Source organism: Triturus cristatus, chromosome 11, assembly GCF_964204655.1.
Source record: "Triturus cristatus chromosome 11, aTriCri1.1, whole genome shotgun sequence".
NCBI lineage: Eukaryota > Metazoa > Chordata > Amphibia > Caudata > Salamandridae > Triturus > Triturus cristatus.
In genome coordinates, this window is record NC_140594.1 from 369,689,669 (window position 1) to 369,708,334 (window position 18,666).

At 45.7% G+C, this 18,666-nt stretch overlaps 1 protein-coding gene across 9 annotated transcripts in view; it reads right to left on the reverse strand.

The window, feature by feature from the left end:
* Positions 1-18,666, reverse strand: part of GPAT2 (glycerol-3-phosphate acyltransferase 2, mitochondrial) — a 1,263,238-nt gene that overhangs the window by 653,640 nt on the left and 590,932 nt on the right. For all 9 annotated transcript variants that reach the window (XM_085634201.1, XM_085634205.1, XM_085634208.1 and 6 more), the window contains 3 exons: positions 14,888-14,987; positions 14,149-14,288; positions 6,791-6,890 (listed from right to left, as the gene is read on the reverse strand). In XM_085634201.1, coding sequence (XP_085490327.1) covers positions 6,791-6,890; positions 14,149-14,288; positions 14,888-14,987 — 340 coding nt within the window. The remainder of the gene's footprint in view (positions 1-6,790; positions 6,891-14,148; positions 14,289-14,887; positions 14,988-18,666) is intronic.

Below are 18,666 nucleotides of genomic sequence, written 5' to 3' on the forward strand. Positions count from 1 at the left end.
CAGTTTCGCGCCAGAGCAGGAGAAAATGGCTCCTGCAACCAGTTTGAGCTGGACTATGCACAGGGACACCAAATGTGACCCCACTGCAGACATCATAGCACTCTGGGTGCACCCACCCAGCCCCAATACACTAAAGCCTGTCTGGGAGGTGGTCACACCACCCTGTGACAGGAAACCTATTGTCCAGCCTTCCCTGCCAGAGTTTTGTCCAGCAGCAGGAGGGCAAACTCGTGTCTGTGGCTGGAAGCATCCATTTTGTGATGCCAGGGTCAAGAAAGCTGGTACCGGGTGTACCGGTGTTGTCATATTTCTCCCTCTAGGAGGGTGGAATCATACCTCCCACACCAGTTACTGGTGTGGAGGTATGATTCAAAGGTGATTGACACCAAACACAACATGTTTCCATGCAGCCGTTTTAAAGTTAGCATTTACCGCGAGGTAATAATGCACTTAAGTATATATGGTTGGCTGCATCACAAACAACCCCGGAATAGAGGTTACGAAGGCTGCAGAGGGGCTCTGCTCATGCAGGTGCACCCTCTCACATAAAACCCAGCACCCAGCCTTCAGGATTGATAAGGCCTGCCATAGGGGTGACTGATAGGTTTATATGTGCAGTGATATGGAGTAGATATAGTGAACCTATATCTAAGTAAGGGGTGCATGCACCACCTTACACAGGCTGCTGTAGCAGACCTGTTGTGTCATTTTGAATGGTCTCCCAGGGGTGGCATAATACATGCTGCAGACCCTGATACCTCAGAATCCATTGTGGAGTGTACCTAAAGTACATGAACAACCAATTTAGGGAGAAAGCAGATAGACTGAGGTCCTGATTAGCAGGATCCAGTCAGACTACGTTGAAAACCAGCAAAACACCAGGAAAAAAGTGGGGGTAACCATGCAGTCAGATTCCACCTTCCTACACCGGGTACAATCTGTAAGATTGTCCCCAGACCAGCCCTTTTGTTGGGTTTCCATAGTCCGCCTATCTAAGGTACCCTCTTCGCACTTAGGTCGTAGGTTGTTCCACTTGTTACCCCTCTAAGCACTCACTTCTGCATGTAGAATGGCATCATCAACATGTAACTTAACACAATTACCATTACCCCCCCCCCCCACACCCCCCCCCCTACCCTGCAGACTAGGTTGCGGCAACCCCATCCTGCAGAACACCTGGTGCTCCAGAACTTGCATACAACAACTATACGAGGAGGTGTCTCGCCACCTCAGTGTGAATATAAGGAAAGAAGAAAGGAGAGAAGAAGAGAAAAAGAAGAAATACTTGTATCAAACCCCTGTGTGAATAAGCATAATTGGAAATCCGCTTTTTAACATGGATAAATTGACCTTCAGTCATGTGTTCGTAGTCCCTGTTGCAATCTCGCTTCTCAGCCGTGTCGGCTCATTACTCTTGTGGTTCCATTATGGCTCACCTCTAGTCCCAGTCCCATTTCTTTTACCTTTGGGAGGGCACTACTCCTTAGTGCGTACCGTCCTCACCTGTGCCTTGCTCAGTCTCTGGGGCCTCTTCTTCTGCCTATTGCACCAGCCGTTCCACAGGCTTCTCGAGGCTCAATTGAACATGGCCGCGCCCCGGACCCTGCTCCGGTTCATTGACCGCCTGCCCTCCAGCCACTCTCATGCCTCCTTTGGGAAAGCAAAGTGCCACATCTTGCCCTCTGCTATTACTCACAATTTTGCCGGGAAAAGCATCATATATTTGAGTTCTCGTTCCCTAAGCTCCATCTTTACTGCCTCAAAGCTTTGGCTTTGCACTTGTAACGTAAAGTTTGGAAAAAAACGATCTGGGTGTTCTCAATTTGTAGGTCCCCTTTTGGTTTGGCTTCTTGAAGGATCGCATCTTGGTCTCAGAAAGCTGAAGACCTTTGCAATTATTGTCCATTGAACTCCCGGTCTTGGTGGGAGAACTGGGGCTCGATGTGCCCGTTCAGTCGAAAAGAATTTGGAGTCTCTCTTTAGTTATAGTTTGTTCAAAATAAAGTCTTCCATAAAAAGGTCAACACTAGGGCCCTCTCCCCCCAGGACCCCCACCACCCTGATTTTATTTCTGAATGCCCTCCCTTCTTGAACCTCCAACTTGGCCGCCATCATCGTGGCTTGTTGGATCAGTGTCTGGAATTGTGATTTCAGTCGTTTCGTTGTGGACTTGAGTTGGGCAATTTCTGGCTTGGCCATTGTGTCTTTTTTTGATAACTTATGAAGGTCTGCACCAGTCAGGTTGACTTCGATGGTCACGGCATCTATTTTGGGCTCCAGCATACCTTTCACTTTCGCCGCCATAATCGCTCGCAGTGAAGGCTCCTCCGCCAACCCTCCCTCCGACACAGTGGGAGGCTTTGGGACTGCGTAGTTGTCCATCTTATTCATCTGGGGAACCCCAATGTTTTTAGACTTTACCATCCTGTCAGCTGATGTCTCCGGTTGGGTGGCCCTCAGCTCCCGATCTAAATAGGGGATGCTACCCTCGCTTATTCTGTGCCGTGGGGGCTCTCCGCTGCTCCTTCTATTTGCCTCTGGAGGAGGGGGGTGGAGAAGCAGGGGGTATTAGAGTGGGAGCCAGTCTCTACCGTTGGCCCCCTTTTTCACTATGTTGGTATTCAGGAGCTAGCCCCCAGTCCTGGGCCAAGCATGGCTGATCCAGGTGGATTACTCGTCAGTGTGCGGTCGATCCGCTTTAATCCCCTTTGGCGGGGGGATCCCCTGCTGCACTCAGTCACACGGCTAGCGTCTCCTCAGGCCTCAGTCAAACCAGGTCCTGCTACAGCCCCGCACTGCCAGGAATCTGAGTCGACTTGGGCTGACTCCTCTGCCTGAGGGATGATCTCCGGCACCAGATGGCTGCTGGTATGTTCTTTCTTCTTCCTCGGTGTTTGTTGTCACCAGTAAACACCTAAGAGGGTGGATGGATGACGGATGTTGGTGTTAATTCTTCAGCCGAGCGCAGCTCAGATAAGATGCGGCCATCTCCATTCGCAGCCAAGCCAAGACCCCCTCAACTTACAGTCTTAGGCCCCAAAGGGTACATGTGCTCTACTGCTGCAGTTTGTGTGGTAAAGGATGGTTGCACACAGCTATCTTGCTCTTGCAACAAGGCCTTCTGAACTGTGTGTAATCTGGCAAATAGGAGATAACAACGCAGAGGCTCACAGAACTGCTTCTTTCTTCAGCAATAATGGCCTCCCTAGGCTTGATATAAAAGGGGCACAGGAATGGCAGATGTGACCTCCATGCCAATACGGGTTCCGACTTTGGGAACGATGGAGTCTTCAGACTTCGGCAGTAATAGCATAACTATTCTTTCATCAACTTGTGTGCATTTGAGGTACCACCTTAATTGGCAAGGGTATGCCCAGACATGGGTTTCATGCTCACTGTGCTACTGTAACCAATCTACACCTAACTGATGTTTCCCAGTCAAGACGGAAATGGTTTTAGGTTGCTTATGGTCTGGCTCCGAGAGGAGATGACCTGGTGGTTTGAGCTGGACTGTTCCTATTGGAGCAGGGTCAAGACTAATTTGCATATGGCTGGGCAAAAGAACAATGTGTTGGAATGTTACCCCAAGTGATTGCCAGTGGTTAGACTTATTGCATGCATTTCTCTCATCAACTTGTGTGTGTTTCATATGTCAGATTTCCCTGAAAAGACCCAGTCTGTCTCACTATCTCCCCCTTGCAAAGCCACAAGGTGATTATGGGCCACTTGTTCACAGTTCCTAATGGGAAATAACAAACTTTGAAGTTTGCTACACCACCCACAAGGACTACTGAGGAAAAGGTTTATAATGATTCACCCACACTACACTCTCAGCAGGACCTTGAAATCCGAGTCTGCACATTTAATCTCACAAAGATTGTTGATTTCAATCTAACAAGGAGGAATGGCATTGGGAGATCAGAGCTCCAAACTGTAGAATGCAGTGAATCCAACTTAGAAGGCAAACGACAAATTATATGTTTCAGGTACGTCTCAAAAACTGGCTCTCTTTTAACTGAAGGGCTTATACCCAAAGTCTGTGATTAATTAAGTAAAATGGGGCCCTCCAGCCAAGACTGGTCTTTGCTAACACAGAGAGCTCAAAATCTGTAACACTTTCAAGCACTCTGAAGTAAATGAAATGCAACATGCAATGCCCTAGGAAACCTCTTGATAAACAAAACAGCACAAAATACCATAAATAGGCAATACTGTTCAATGTTCAAGGACATCAGTGAAGACTTATCTATAGAGATATGTGGACCCATGTGCCATTCTTTGGAGCAGTCTATATTACGCATTAATCTTTTTCATTCCCCTCACTACCTATTAAAAGGATATTACATTACAGATTAGAATTATATAACTTGGTCTAAAATACAAAGCACAGCTATTTCTGCTAGGTCCAAAATTCTCTCTTTCTCTCTAGAAAGACTACAACAAGTTATCCACTAAATCAGTTGTGTCCCACACATTTACCAAAATAAAACATTTAGCCTTCGTTCAGTGGTGCACTGGAAATCTCACATTTGGAGCAAACGATTTTAGCCGTAGGTTTCAGATTAAGAGTAAGGTAACTCAAGCTTTTTCTCTTAACAAATTTCTTCATGATCTGCCTGCAAGTAACCTGGACAAGATTAGGTCCCGATTTCAGATTTAACAGGTCAAAAGGAGGAAAACATGCAGGTTCATCATGCAGTTAAACTGAAACCCCATGTTATTTCTCATTCAACCGTGCAGAGTCCAATTTAAGAGGTAAAAACACAAGGTTTTTTTTTTACCTTTCATTAATTGTGCAGACCCTAGGAGAACATTGTTGTTAGACTGGATCTTTTCCTTTCCATGGAATATAAAGTGAATTGGCTAATACAACGGCATTTAAATATTGCCTGTAATAAGGTTCCAGCCATTTATAGAAGAAACTGGCAGGGCCAACAATATTAGTTTATTCTTAGATTATTGAAGACTTCAGTGAATGCATACTCCAGCAGCAATACCAGTGTCCACAGTGGCACAAAGAACACACTCCTACAGAAAAGGATGGATTTCAATTAATGGATTCTATTCAAAACACGAACAATTTGACTCAAATATCTAGATTTATCAGGCCCCAGGCACCGGATGAAGTGTTAAGAGCTACACTCCTAGCAGGTCGTCGAGATGCACACCATAAGTATACTTCTCATCCATATGTTTATAGGTGATACGCTTATAGGATAATCACCAACCGTTTCAGGTGTTAATTTTGCATTGATCTCCAAAGCGTTGTGAAAGAAGACTCTAACATCTACATTTCTGCAGGAAATTTCTCTTTGAAAATCCCTAGCTTCTGTCAGTTTTGCGGAGTCTTTTGTTTGTAGCTGTTTAAAGTCTAAACGCCAGAAACTGTCAGCACTATGGAAACATATGAATATAACCCCTAACAGTACACACACATAAACCGTCGAGATGGACGCGTATGCGATGCAGACAAGGAACATCAGGGAGCTTCAGAGGAGAACCACAGAGATTTAGAGGCATTAGAGACAGAAGGGGAGAAAGTATCAAAAGAAGACAAAAGAGAAAGCTGAAGGAGTCCCGGTTAACAGAGTAGAAGTCATTACGAGAAAATAGGAGGTCCCACAAGACAGGAACAGAGAAAAGAAGAGAGACCCTGCAGAGGAGTTCACGGATTGGAGAAATGGAAAACTCGAAGAGTGGGGAAACAGAAAGCAACAACTACTACTCAAAACTGTTTCCTTCGTGTGTCAAAACAGTATCTGAATGCGGTCTTGCCTCAAGTGAGTTTGAAGGTGGGGTATTGTCACACACAAGTTTCTAGAGAGTAGAGTATCCGTTTAAAATTTGAAAAAGCAGCATAATCAGAAATAAGATAAGAGATGGTGTGTTCTCTCAATGTGCTCTTAATGTCTGTTCCCTGACTGCAAGCCACTGGCAAGTGTTTTCTGTGTGCATTACTCTACTCAATCCTACTGCCTCCGTGCATCTATTAGTTTATTTTGTGGTTTACTTTTATATTGATTAATCAAACACAGGTCACTTTTGAAAATTCTTGAATCTTGGTGCTGTGAAAACTAAAAAGAGTGATACTATCACTCTTGTTCTTTCAAAAAGCGTAACAATTAGGAACACTATTATGTACAAGATAGGCACACCAAACAACGGACTGCTAGGAACGTTAAGGGTTGGGTTTGCCTCAATAAGAAATGGAGTAGGAGTGAATTAGGTCCTATTGTGTAAACAGAGCCGATCCTAGCCAACCATTATACTGGTGCCAGCTTAGGCGAATCCCATGAGGAATTCATTAAAATGACAGTAATATTGTGTAAAGACATTCTTAATTCATGGTATTACACAGCAAAGACAGAAAAGTAGTTCTCTTTCTGAAGATCTTCCTTTGGACCCCCCACAATATGGCAGGGCTTCTCTTTACTGGATACTGCCACTAACATTTTACACAGTTAAAGGACATTCATAAAATGTCCAGTCTTTGTGAAATGTAACTGCAATACACCAAATCTTCAAATGCATTCATGAATGTATTTCTTTTAGGTAAGTGCTTTATCTTTTATAAAAGTGTCTGGAAAATACAAATGCATAAAAACATTTGTTGGGTGTGACCGACTCCATATAGTGTGCCTCTTCAGTGAGAAGAGATAGGTCTACAAGAAAGAAGGGTGAAGTTGATGCACTTCTATGACATCTGAGATAGCTGGGGGGCCTCGTAGCATACAGAAGACTGCTGATGTACGGATTCTTTAAGAAGGGGGATCAAGTAAGTAACACTTACCGAGGCGAGCACCGCTTGAGAGAGGGTGTGAGATTCACTTTCCATGGGGCATTCAGCTTGAGAAGGTAGGAACAGTCCTCCTAGACGCTTTAAGACTGCCCTAAAGCAGAGACAGATAAACTACAGTCATCACATGATTTAATCGGCATAGCCCAATGTTACAGCACAGAGTCAGAGACAACAGTGACTTCATGATCACCAACACTTTACATTCCCACTAGCGGACATATTAAAAGACAAAGGGAGATGTAACATTTACTTCAAAGCTCTTGAAAAACTATCATAAGAGGGAAGAGAAAAACGTTACTCACAGTGCAATTCTCCAACCGAGACTTCTAGATTAAGGTACACCATTAACACCCCCTCAAAAAACACAAATATGCTATGGCTTGAAATCACAAAGGGAGGAGACGAACAATTGTTACTTACCTGTAAACAGGTGGTTCTCCAGTATTGGTGTCTTTCATAGATTCACATGCTTGAATATTCCCCGTCGTCGGAGTGGGAGTCCCACGGTAAATAATATAGCAATATATAGAGCCATAATATATATATATATATATACATATACATAAGTAATCATATAAAACAGAGATATAAGTAAGTAATAACATCAAAAATGTCCCTATATGAAATTTCCATAGAGATACATGGAAAGAGAAAAAAGACATTCGTAGTCTATCTCTGTCATTATGTTAGTCCAAACTACGGCCAATCAGGCGCCAGCTCCTCTCAGAACCTTCTCCTCAGAGCTTCTCACCTCAGATTTTCGTAGCACCAAAGTGACCTTAGAGTGTATGAGGAGAAGAGAGCCTCTGAAGGGAGGAGGGAGGGTCGCATGTGAATCTATGAAAGACACCAATACTGGAGAACCACCTGTTTACAGGTAAGTAACAATTGTTCTTCTCCAGTATTGGGGTGTCTTTCATAGATTCACATGCTTGAATATAGAATAGCTAGCAGTAACAATCATCATTGTTTCCATGATCACAGAGCCTTGAAATTATAATGACAATAAATCTTCTCATGCATATGACAGTACTGAATAACTGTAATTGTATAAATGCATCATATGTCAATTATAAATGGAAACAATATGGAGGCGGGAGGAAGAGGCTCACCTTATTTAAAAAGATTGCGTAGCACTGCCTGTCCTACTGCAGCGTCCTCTTCGCTTAAAGTTGCCAAGCAGTAGTGCTTAGTAAACGTGTGTCTGGTCGACCACGTAGCTGCTCTGCAGATGTGTTGCAAAGGTACTCCAGCAAATAAGGCAGTCGATGATGATACTGCCCTAGTGGAGTGCGCTCTCACTGAAGACTGTAGGGGTTTGTTTGCCTTTTGGTGGCAGAAAGCAATAGCTGCCGAAATCCATCGAGCAATGGTCGGCTTAGTAACCTGACGTCCCTTATGACAACGTCCATATGCTATAAAAAGTTGATCGGATTTTCGAAACGAACTTGTCCTACTGATGTAGAATTTTAGGCATCGCTTCACGTCCAAAGAGTGCAATCTTTGCTCTGCAGGTGTCTGAGGGTTGGCAAAGAAGGTCTTTAATATTACTGGTTCATTAATATGAAAATCAGTAGGCACCTTGGGTATGAATGATGGATTGGTGCGTAACACTACAGCATCCGGTTTGAACTGCAGGAACGGAGGTTTGACGGTAAAAGCATGAATGTCACTGACACGACGTGAAGACGTTAATGCCAGAAGTAGTGTGACCTTCCAAGTTAGATATTTTAGGTCGGCCTTGTGAATGGGCTCGAACGGAGGTCTCATCAATTGCGCCAACACAACGTTAAGATGCCACAACGGAGGAGGGCGTCGAATTGGCGGGAATTTCCGAAACAAACCCTTAAAAAATTGGCGGATTATTCTTGAGGAACAAAGGGAATTTGAGCCATCCTGCCGAAAACGGGAAATTGCTGCCAAGAAAACCCGTAGGGTTGCGTGAGACAAACCAGAATTAGCTAGGTGCAAGAAAAAAGGTAGTAATTGGTGCGCCCTGGGGTGTATCGGGTGGACTCCGTTAGCAGCACACCAGTGGCAGAATCTTTTCCATTTGAACTTGTACGTCCTGATTGTAGAGGGTGCTCTTGCTTGGGCCAAAATATCCCTACAATCCTGCGGGATGTCTAGATGGGCGAACTCATGGTGTTCAGGTTCCAGGCCGATAAGCTCAGTGAGGAGGGATTTGGATGACAAATTCTCCCTTCGCTCATCGTGAGCAGATCTGTCCGCTGTTGCAGGAGGATTGGTTGACATTGGGACATCAGAAGCAGTTCTGAGAACCACGGTTGTCGGGGCCAGCCTGGGGCTATTAGAATCAGGTGGTAAGGCTGTCTTCATTTTCCAAAGGACCCGAGGTATGAGGGGAATTGGAGGAAAGGCGTACGCAAATAGATTGCACCAGTTGATCAAAAGGGCATTCCCCTGCGAGCCCTTGTGGGGATGCCAGCTTGCATAATTCCGGCATTTCCGGTTCTCCGGCGTAGCAAAAAGATCCAGTTGTGGACGACCCCATATATGGAATATCCTCTCTAGAGTGGGTTGGTGTAATTCCCACTCGTGGGTCGACGAGGAGGACCTGCTTAGGGAATCCGCTAGGATATTGGCTACTCCTGGTAGATGTACTGCTGTAATCATGATTTGATGACTGATAGACCAGTCCCAAATTCTTTGAGCTAACCTGGACAGACTTGGGGATTTTGTTCCGCCTTGTTTGTTGACATAGTGCATACAGGTTGTGTTGTCTGTTTGTATTAGCACTGATTCTCCCTGGATCAAGGGCAGAAATGACTTGAGAGCAAGATAAATTGCCATCAACTCCAACCTGTTGATGTGCCAAGTTCTTTGCTGTGCTGACCATCTTCCTTTTACGGAGAGATCTTCCAAATGTGCACCCCATCCCTCTAATGAGGCGTCTGTCGTGATTGTCCTGTCCGGCGGCACCGACAGAAAAGACATGCCTTCTGTGAGGTTGGCTGGATTTGTCCACCATGCGAGCGCTGACCTCATTTGATCTGTGACACGTACCATATCGTGGAACGAACCCGTGACTTGACGCCACTGAACGTCCAGTGCTTCCTGAATAGGACGTGTTCTCAGCCTGCAATGAGGAACTAAGGCAATGGAGGATGACGCCATCCCCAGAAACGATTTTAACAATCTCACAGAAACTGACTCTTTTGATCTGATTAACACCACCAGCCGTAGTATCTTTTGCAGACGCTCTTGGGAAAGAAACGCTCTTGCTGATACCGTTTCCAGAGTTGCTCCCAGAAAATCCCTTTGTTGAGCAGGATGAGGTTGGGATTTTGCTGCATTTATCGACAGACCTAGTGAGCGAAACACGTTCTGGCACAGAAGTATGTGTTGTTCTAGGTGAGTGCTTGACTGGGATTTTAGGAGAAAATCGTCCAGATATGGAAAAATCTGCACTCCCTGAAGTCGCAGAAATGATATCACTGGAGCTAGTACCTTCGTGAACACACGAGGGGCCGAGCGCAGACCAAACGGTAACACCTTGAATTGGTAATCGTGTTGACCCACTCGAAAACGCAGGAACCTTCGATGCCTTTGTAATATCGGAATATGAAAATAGGCATCCTGGAGATCTATAGTTGCCATGAAATCTTCCTGCGAGAGTAGACGCAAGATGTCTACTAGCGTCATCATACGAAAGGATTGGCTCTTTAGGTATTTGTTTAGTGCCCTTAAATCGAGGATGGGCCTCCACTCCCCGTTCTTCTTTGTGATCAGAAAGAAACGGGAATAAAAACCCTTTCCCCTTTGCGATACTGGCACCATTTCTACAGCTCCCTTCTGCTGTAGAAGTCGAACTTGATGTAAAAGTTCTTTCATGTGAGCAGGTGGTGGTCCGGAGGGTGGTGTGGAAGGAGGGAATTTGGTGAATTCTAAGGCGTGTCCTTTCTTCACAATGTCCAAAACCCAACGGTCCCTTGTGATGGAGGACCATTGAGAAAAGAACAGAGAGATTCGACCTCCAACCATGCATGTCCGGAAAGAGTCACTGTCTCTTAGATGCGTTTCCTCTGTATGAGGATTTCCCTCTATACGACTTAGAAGCCTGCTGTCGGGACGATTGCTGTTGCTGGGTATTGGAATATCGGTTGGATCCTTGATTATAGGGTCTGTATTGATTATTACCCCTTCGAAAATTGGAGGAGGAGGAGGTGCCGCGTCCGCGTGCACCACGAAAATTCTGCCTTTGAAATTGAAGGTTTCCTAAAGATCTAGCTGTCTCAGTGTCCTTCTTTATGGATTGAAGTGCCTCATCAACGTGAGTTCCAAACAACGCTTCGCCGTCATAAGCCATGTTAAGAATCATGGATTGTACTTCCTGACGAAAGGATGTCGATTTTAACCATCCTTGCCTGCGCAGAACAGCCGCTCCGGCAAGCTGACGGAATCCCATGCAGGCGATGTCTACTGCACAATCAATTATCTCCGTCGATGCTGCTTCTCCTTCTTGAAGCAACTTCATTGCTTCCCCCTTAGAAGGCTCCGGTAACTGTTGCAGTACTTCTCAAATGTCAGCCCACACCTGTCGGTCATAGCGACCCAATATGGCCAAGGCATTAGCTGCTCTTACCACAGTAGAGGCCATAGAAGAGAACTTACGCCCTATGGCATCCATTCGACGTCCGTCACGGTCCGGTGGTGCGGTGACAGTCGACGTCGAATTCTTTGCCTTACGTTGCGCTGCCTGCGTAACGACTGATTCAGGTTTAGCCTGTCCCGTGAGGCATGCTGGGGTTCCTATTGGTGCCTTATATTTTTTCTCTAATCGAGGCACCTGTGCCGGCAAGGTATTCGGTGCTTGCATCAACTTCTTGCCTTCCTCCCAAATAAATTCCACAATAGGAATAGCATGAGTCTGTTTAAACGGCTGACTTTTGAAATCATAGAGGAAACAATCTTCCTCTCTGCGCTCAGTTGTTAGTTTAAAACGTTGCGCCGCCCTCTCCATTAATTGATGGAAATTTGCTATGTCCACTGGAGGTGAATCCCCTGTGACTATCTGAGAGGGGGATGGTGTCTGTACTTGGTAATTGTCCCACTCCGCCATATCCTCATCATCGTCATCCACATCCCCATCATCATCTGGGAGTTCACCCTCTTCTGTTTCTTCCTGCGGAGGCTGATATTGAGGCAACAACCTCTCTAGGACCTGTCTTGGTGGTGCAGACGGCAGCAGAGGTACAGGATTCTCTATTGGTATCTGTGGTATAGTTGGAACCACAGGAGTTGACGGGACCTCAGAACCTTGTGGAGGTAGCGGAAAGCGTTGATTATAGTCATCCAACATGCGTTGGAGATTAGTTATAAGCGACAAAGGAAGAGTCGCCTTTGGCTGTTTCGCAGGTACCTGCTGTATGTACACTGGATCTTCATCCTCACTGCTGTCCTGGCATTTAATTATAAGGTCAGATGGGCTTTGCGCCGTTCCAAAGGACTCCGGCAGACCCTCGGACTCCTGATCAGAATCCGTAGCAAATAAAGGCGATGGAGGCTGCGCCTCTGAAAGCGATGCTGAAGATGCGTGAGGTAGCTGTTCCCTCCTTGACTCTGGGGCAGACGCTACTTTTTTCAACTTTATCCTTATGAAAGAACCTGCCGTTGACTGCTGTATGGTAGACACTGTGGATGTCTTCGGAGAAGGCCTCGTCGACGGAGCTGTCGTAAATGGAACGATTGTCGACGGAATATGCGTCGGTGAACCTTGCGCCTTTGAAATCGACGTCGACGGAACCGTCGCCGACGGAATCGTCGTCGGAATCGTCGTCGACGGAGCCGCCGTCGACGGAGTCATCGTCGTCGACGGAGCCGCCGTCGACGGAGTTGTCGTCGTCGAGGTCTTGGTCGACGAAGTCGCCGTCGACGATGCCGACGACGGGATCTTTTTCTTCTTCGACGACGGAGTGGGCGTCGACGAGGTTGACGACGCCTTAGTCGACGACACAGGTAGCGTCGACGGTACCTTTGCCTTCTTCGTCGTCGACGATGTAATGGGCAAAATTGAAGTCACAGCCCTTGTACTAGTGATGGTCCCCGTCGACGAGGATAACGTCGACAGAACGCTCGTCGACGACGAAGCAGCTGATGTCGTCGTCATAGTCACCGTCGACGAGCCAGATATCGCCGATCTTGTCGTCGGCAGCATCGTCGACGAGGCGGACAGTCTTTTTCCTGAGGACTGTGAAGTAGACGCCTCTTCAGCCTGAGAACTGTGTCTCTTAGGTGACAAAACAGTAGGTGCGACAGCAGAAGTGGTAGCTGTCAGAGTCAAAGAAAGCTTCTTTTTCTTGAGGAAAGGAGATGGTAACTCCTGCACACTACTGCGCTTAGAGGCTGGTTGAGAACGGCCAGAATACATACTTTCCACATCAGAAACTGGGTTGTCCTTATCCTTCAGTCTCTGTAGCCATATTAACAGGCGGCCTTCTCTATCCTTTAAAGTCTTTGTAGAAAAGGTTCTACAAATTTTACATTTTGCCACCTCATGGTCTGGGTACAAACAGTAAATACACTTACTGTGTGGGTCCTCAGAAAATAGACGCAGCTTTCCACATGAAGAACATGGTCTAAACAAAGATTTCTTACTGGAAGACATTCTGACTGAAAAAAACTGAGCAGAGCTCAGGGAGACTCCCTGTCACACGACGTGCGGTAGAAAATCTGAGGTGAGAAGCTCTGAGGAGAAGGTTCTGAGAGGAGCTGGCGCCTGATTGGCCGTAGTTTGGACTAACATAATGACAGAGATAGACTACGAATGTCTTTTTTCTCTTTTCATGTATCTCTATGGAAATTTCATATAGGGACATTTTTGATGTTATTACTTACTTATATCTCTGTTTTATATGATTACTTATGTATATGTATATATATATATATATATATTATGGCTCTATATATTGCTATATTATTTACCGTGGGACTCCCACTCCGACGACGGGGAATATTCAAGCATGTGAATCTATGAAAGACACCCCAATACTGGAGAACATCACTACACAGCTCTCCAAATTGTCATATTAAGGCACAAACCTACTAGGAGGTTATCCTTCATGACTCTCTGCTCCTCTCAATCACAGCACAGAGTTAAAAAGTAAAAAAGAGTAAGACTGATCCCTGGCCAGCAGTCCCACATCAGAACAGATCCACAGAGCGGGAAAGAGAGGATGTCAATTTTCATAATCCCAGCTACCATTCTCATTCCTCAGTGCCTCATTTCACACACCCCTTGACAGCCTATAATTAGATCCCCAGGAACAGATACAGAGCAATAACCAGATAGTCTCACAAACTTCTGAAATCCAACATATGATACTTACCGGAGCGCTGGAGTACATTCCATCCTATCCCACGCTACCCGAGGCACACAAAGATCTTGGGAGCAGAGGAGGAGTGGCAGCAGGATGCCATCCAGTTGGGACTTGTGAGTGGAGAGAAAAACAAGTGGTTTCCGAGAGCTCTGAGGACAAGAGAATGACAAGTGTTTGTTGGCTAAACTATTGCTCACGTATTTGCAGGAGAATCCCATGAATAAAAACACCAAAACAAAACCGGCTTCAAGCCTGGCAGAGAGTAATATAATTGCAGCTGAGCCCCCAGTATCTCATGCGAAAAGCATATTACTATTAAAGGGTTCCAAGTCAAGCAAAGGAAGTACAGTACTAATGGATCAGTAGCACACTAAGTAAAATATCACATATAGAAGACAAGCAATATAACATTAGTACCCACCCCGCAATGCTAAGGCAGCACCCAATTCATTAATCAACACATCATGCAACCTCAAACTGTGCTGCTACCTGAATACAGCCAAGTCAAGAACCCATGGCACAGTGTTCAGAGTGCATGGTGACACACTATCACGGCCTGCAGAGTACTGTGCTTATCCATTATACGCTTCAAAGCCTGGCATGTAACCATGTGATGTAACATTTAAGGTAACCAAGCCAGGTCATGCTTAAGAGTTATAAAAACAAAAAGAAAAGGGTAATTTATCCTGAGAATACCTTACGCCCAGTACAACTGTGCCACAGAAATATTATGTGCTCCTTCACTTACACCCTGCGACACCTGGCGCAGCGTCTCCAGTTGACCCAAATGCAACTGCACATTCAGGAAGGTGGAGCTCAGCAGTCTGAAGAACCCCCAATGGACAAGCCTGTGGAGAACAAGTAACAGATCAGAGGAATACACTTCATGCTCTGGAGCGGACTGTGAGTGGATCTCTAAAGCCTGCCCTATGGGCTAAAAAAGGGGTTTACGCTCTTGATCCACCTACTGCTGAAAGAAGGATCAAGAGATGAATTGCCTCGGGCAATCATTGTCCGGTAGCACTCTAGCATAGCTCCCCACTGGAGACCCAGCAGCTGGGTCTGCTACACAACTTGGAGCTGAAAAGGGGCATAACTAGCTGGAAGAAACTGCCATGGCTGGCACAGAAAGCTCAGGACATGGTGCTGCTACTTCTCTAGTTTGAGAGAGGCATCATCTGCTGCTCATGCGGTGGAAAGCTAATTCTTGTGAGGACCATGGATCAATAGGAAGCCTAGGGTGTTAGTCGTTTAACTAAGAGTGTGCTAGTGTAAGAATTGCTTATGTACTGGAGGTTGAGGGAACTCATGGGGTTAGTCTCCTACTACCTTGGGAAGCTCTCAGCGGGCTCTCGGTGGTGGCCCACTGCCTGACCTGGGTCCAACAACGTCAGAGAGGTTACACCTGTTCTGTAGCTGACCTGTACTTCACTTTAAACATTAACACTCGAGGTTCTCTATCAGCATCAAATGCACCAATAGAGGGTATTGCCCCATTCTTTGTTTATTTAAAACTCATACTCTCAAAGTTAAAATACATTTTCAAAATAAAGGTTCATATTGGTTAATTCCACACAATTTTTCTCAATCCCCATCAGTACTGTACATAGGAACAATTTCTCAATAAAGTTTGAATACAAGCATTGGAAAAGCAGGCGAAGTAAGAATGGCAATTCAAGGTGGGTGAGGAGGAAGCAAGAACAGCAAGTATGGGAAGGCGAGAAACAGGAACAAGGTGGGGAGAGAAGTACACGAGGGAGACAGCTAGAAAATACACACATTTCCGTTGAGTGCTTAACCAACGAGACAAAAGTAGTGCCTGAAGAACTAGCAGTTGAAGGACACACGTAACGTGCCAATGCTGCAGGGGAATGACAAACAAGAAGATGAAGGAAAGTCTATAAAAGCTGAGGAATAAGAAACAAGTAAATGAGAGTGACAATGAAGTCAACCAATAGTAACAAAGAGTGGGCTCTAAGTCCACTGCAAAATGATATGTTTTGCAACAGACCTCCCATGGGCTTTGTTAGGTGAGACCCAATAAAGGCCAAAATGAGTTCTTGATGTTAAACCCTTGATCACGAGCCAATTCCCTTGTATAATTTCTTTTGGAACAACCAGTAAACAACCAAATGTAAATAACATATCCCCAACAAACAAATAGCAATGAAATAGGGTAATTAGAATTTTTTGTAAATCACAATCACCATTCTATTGCATTGAAACTCAAATGAAGTTTTTTTTTAAACAAAATCCACAGATACATGTTATATCGTCAGTTTATTCTCATTGTCAAATTGATCATGTCAATTGCAAAATAGGCAAACATTTATGATCAAGGCATCCTCCTTCATAGCTTCAATTCTTTCAGTGTCTCAAAAAAGGTTTTGATGCTCGTATTCGAAATGCACATGATGACAAATTTCCAGGTATTGATAAACCACTCTAAAGAACAAGTTACTTACCTTCGGTAATGCTTTTTCTGGTGGATACAGTATCAGCCTGTGGATTCCTCACCTTATGAATATCCCCTGCGCCAGCATTCCGTGGAAACTTTTTCCTAGCTCTCTACGCCGATGAGGTCGTCACAATGCCATGGCTCCCGACGCAGCTTCGCATGACGTCCTGGAGCCATAAGAGGGCCACGTCGTCGTCAGTTCCACCCATTTTTAACATGCCACTGAGGCGAAACGGGAGGACCGACCATATAGACAATGCATTCATAGTACACAGTATTAACACAAATACACACAGTGTAAAGTGAAAAAGGAAAGCAAAAGAAAGCAAGCATTTCCTATAAGCCTACACAATGGCAAATAGAGGCAATACAGAATAACAATATGAGACAACCATATAAACCAATACCTCTTTCAATGGTATAAAAGGGTGGACAACGGAGAGGAGGGTGGGTCAGTGAGGAATCCACAGGCAGATACTGTATCCACCAGAAAAAGAGTTACCGAAGGTAAGTAATATGTTCTTCTGATGGATACATCTGCCTGTGGATTCCTCACCTTATGAATAGAATTCCACGGCAGTTCCACTCCCGGAGGAGGGTGACCACCCTTCTATACCAAAAAGTCCTGCAAAACCGAGCACGCAAAATGTCTGTCTCTCCTCACCTCGGAATCTAAGCAGTAATGCTTCACGAAAGTGTGGAGGGAGGCCCAAGTTGCGGCCTCACAGATGTCCAGCACAGGAACACCTCTGCACAAGGCAGAAGATGATGATTTAGCCCTGGTGGAAAGAGCTCTAATGCCTTCAGGAGGCCCCTTACCAGACAGAGCGTAGCAGATCTAGATGCACAAGATGATCCACCTGGATAGAGTGCGCTTGTGCACCGCCTTGCCCTTCATGCATCCAACGTAGCCCACAAAGAGCTGATCGTCCAATCGCAGGTCCGTCAATCTATCGAGATATAAACTAACCGACCTCTTAGGATCCAAGGGGTGCAGCCTCTCCTCCTCCTTGGAAGGGTGAGGGGGAGGATAGAAAGTAGGGAGGGTAACAGACTGCCCTAGATGGAAGGGAGTTACCACCTTAGGCAGAAAAGCAGCCCTTGTCCTGAGAACCATCCTTTCAGCATGAATAGTCAGAAACGGAGGCCTAGAACTTAAAGCCTGAAGCTTACTCACCCTCCTGGCTGAGGTGATAGCCACAAGGAAGACCGTTTTGAATGACAGCAGTCTCAAGGGACAACTATGCATAGGTTCGAATAGGGAACCCATTAAGAAAGTTAAAACCAGATTTAAATCCCACTGGGGCATAATGAAGGGAGTAGGCGGAAACATATTAGTAAGACCCTTAATAAACCGTGAAACAACCGGAGATTTGAAAAGAGACGGCTGATCAGGCAAACAAAGAAATGCAGACAAAGCCGACAAATAACAATTTAACAGTAGCCACAGCACAACCCTTCTGGGGCAAATGCAGCAAAAAACAAAGAACATCAGAAAGATGAGCCTTTAAGGGATCAATAGACCTCTCTCCACTCCATTAAACAAATCTTGACCAACTGTAGGAGTAAATGGACTTGGTGGAGTGCCGCCTGGCCGATAAGATAACATCCACCACGTAAGGAGGGAGAAAGAAGGAACTCGGGTTGCCCCGTTCAATCACCAGGCATGAAGGTACAGGCTCTGGAGGTGGGGGTGAAGAACCTGCCCCTGCGAGAGGAGGTCTGCCCTGAGAGGGAGACGGAGCGGAGGGTGCGATGAGAGGTGAAGTAGATCTGTGTACCACACCCTTCTTGGGCAATCCGGGGCGATCAATATGACTTGGGCCCGGTCTTGGCGAATCTTCCTCAGAACCCGAGGAATCAAGGGTATGAGAGGATATGCATAAAGGAGTTGTGAGCTACAACTCAACTGAAACGCGTCCCCAAACGCCTCCTGCATCGGAAACTGGAGACTGCAGAATGACGGTCAATGCGCGTTCTCGAGAGTGGCAAACAGGTCCACCCAAGGAGTCCCCCACGTCCGTAAGATATATCGAACTACCTCCGGATGAAGCCTCCACTCGTGGTCG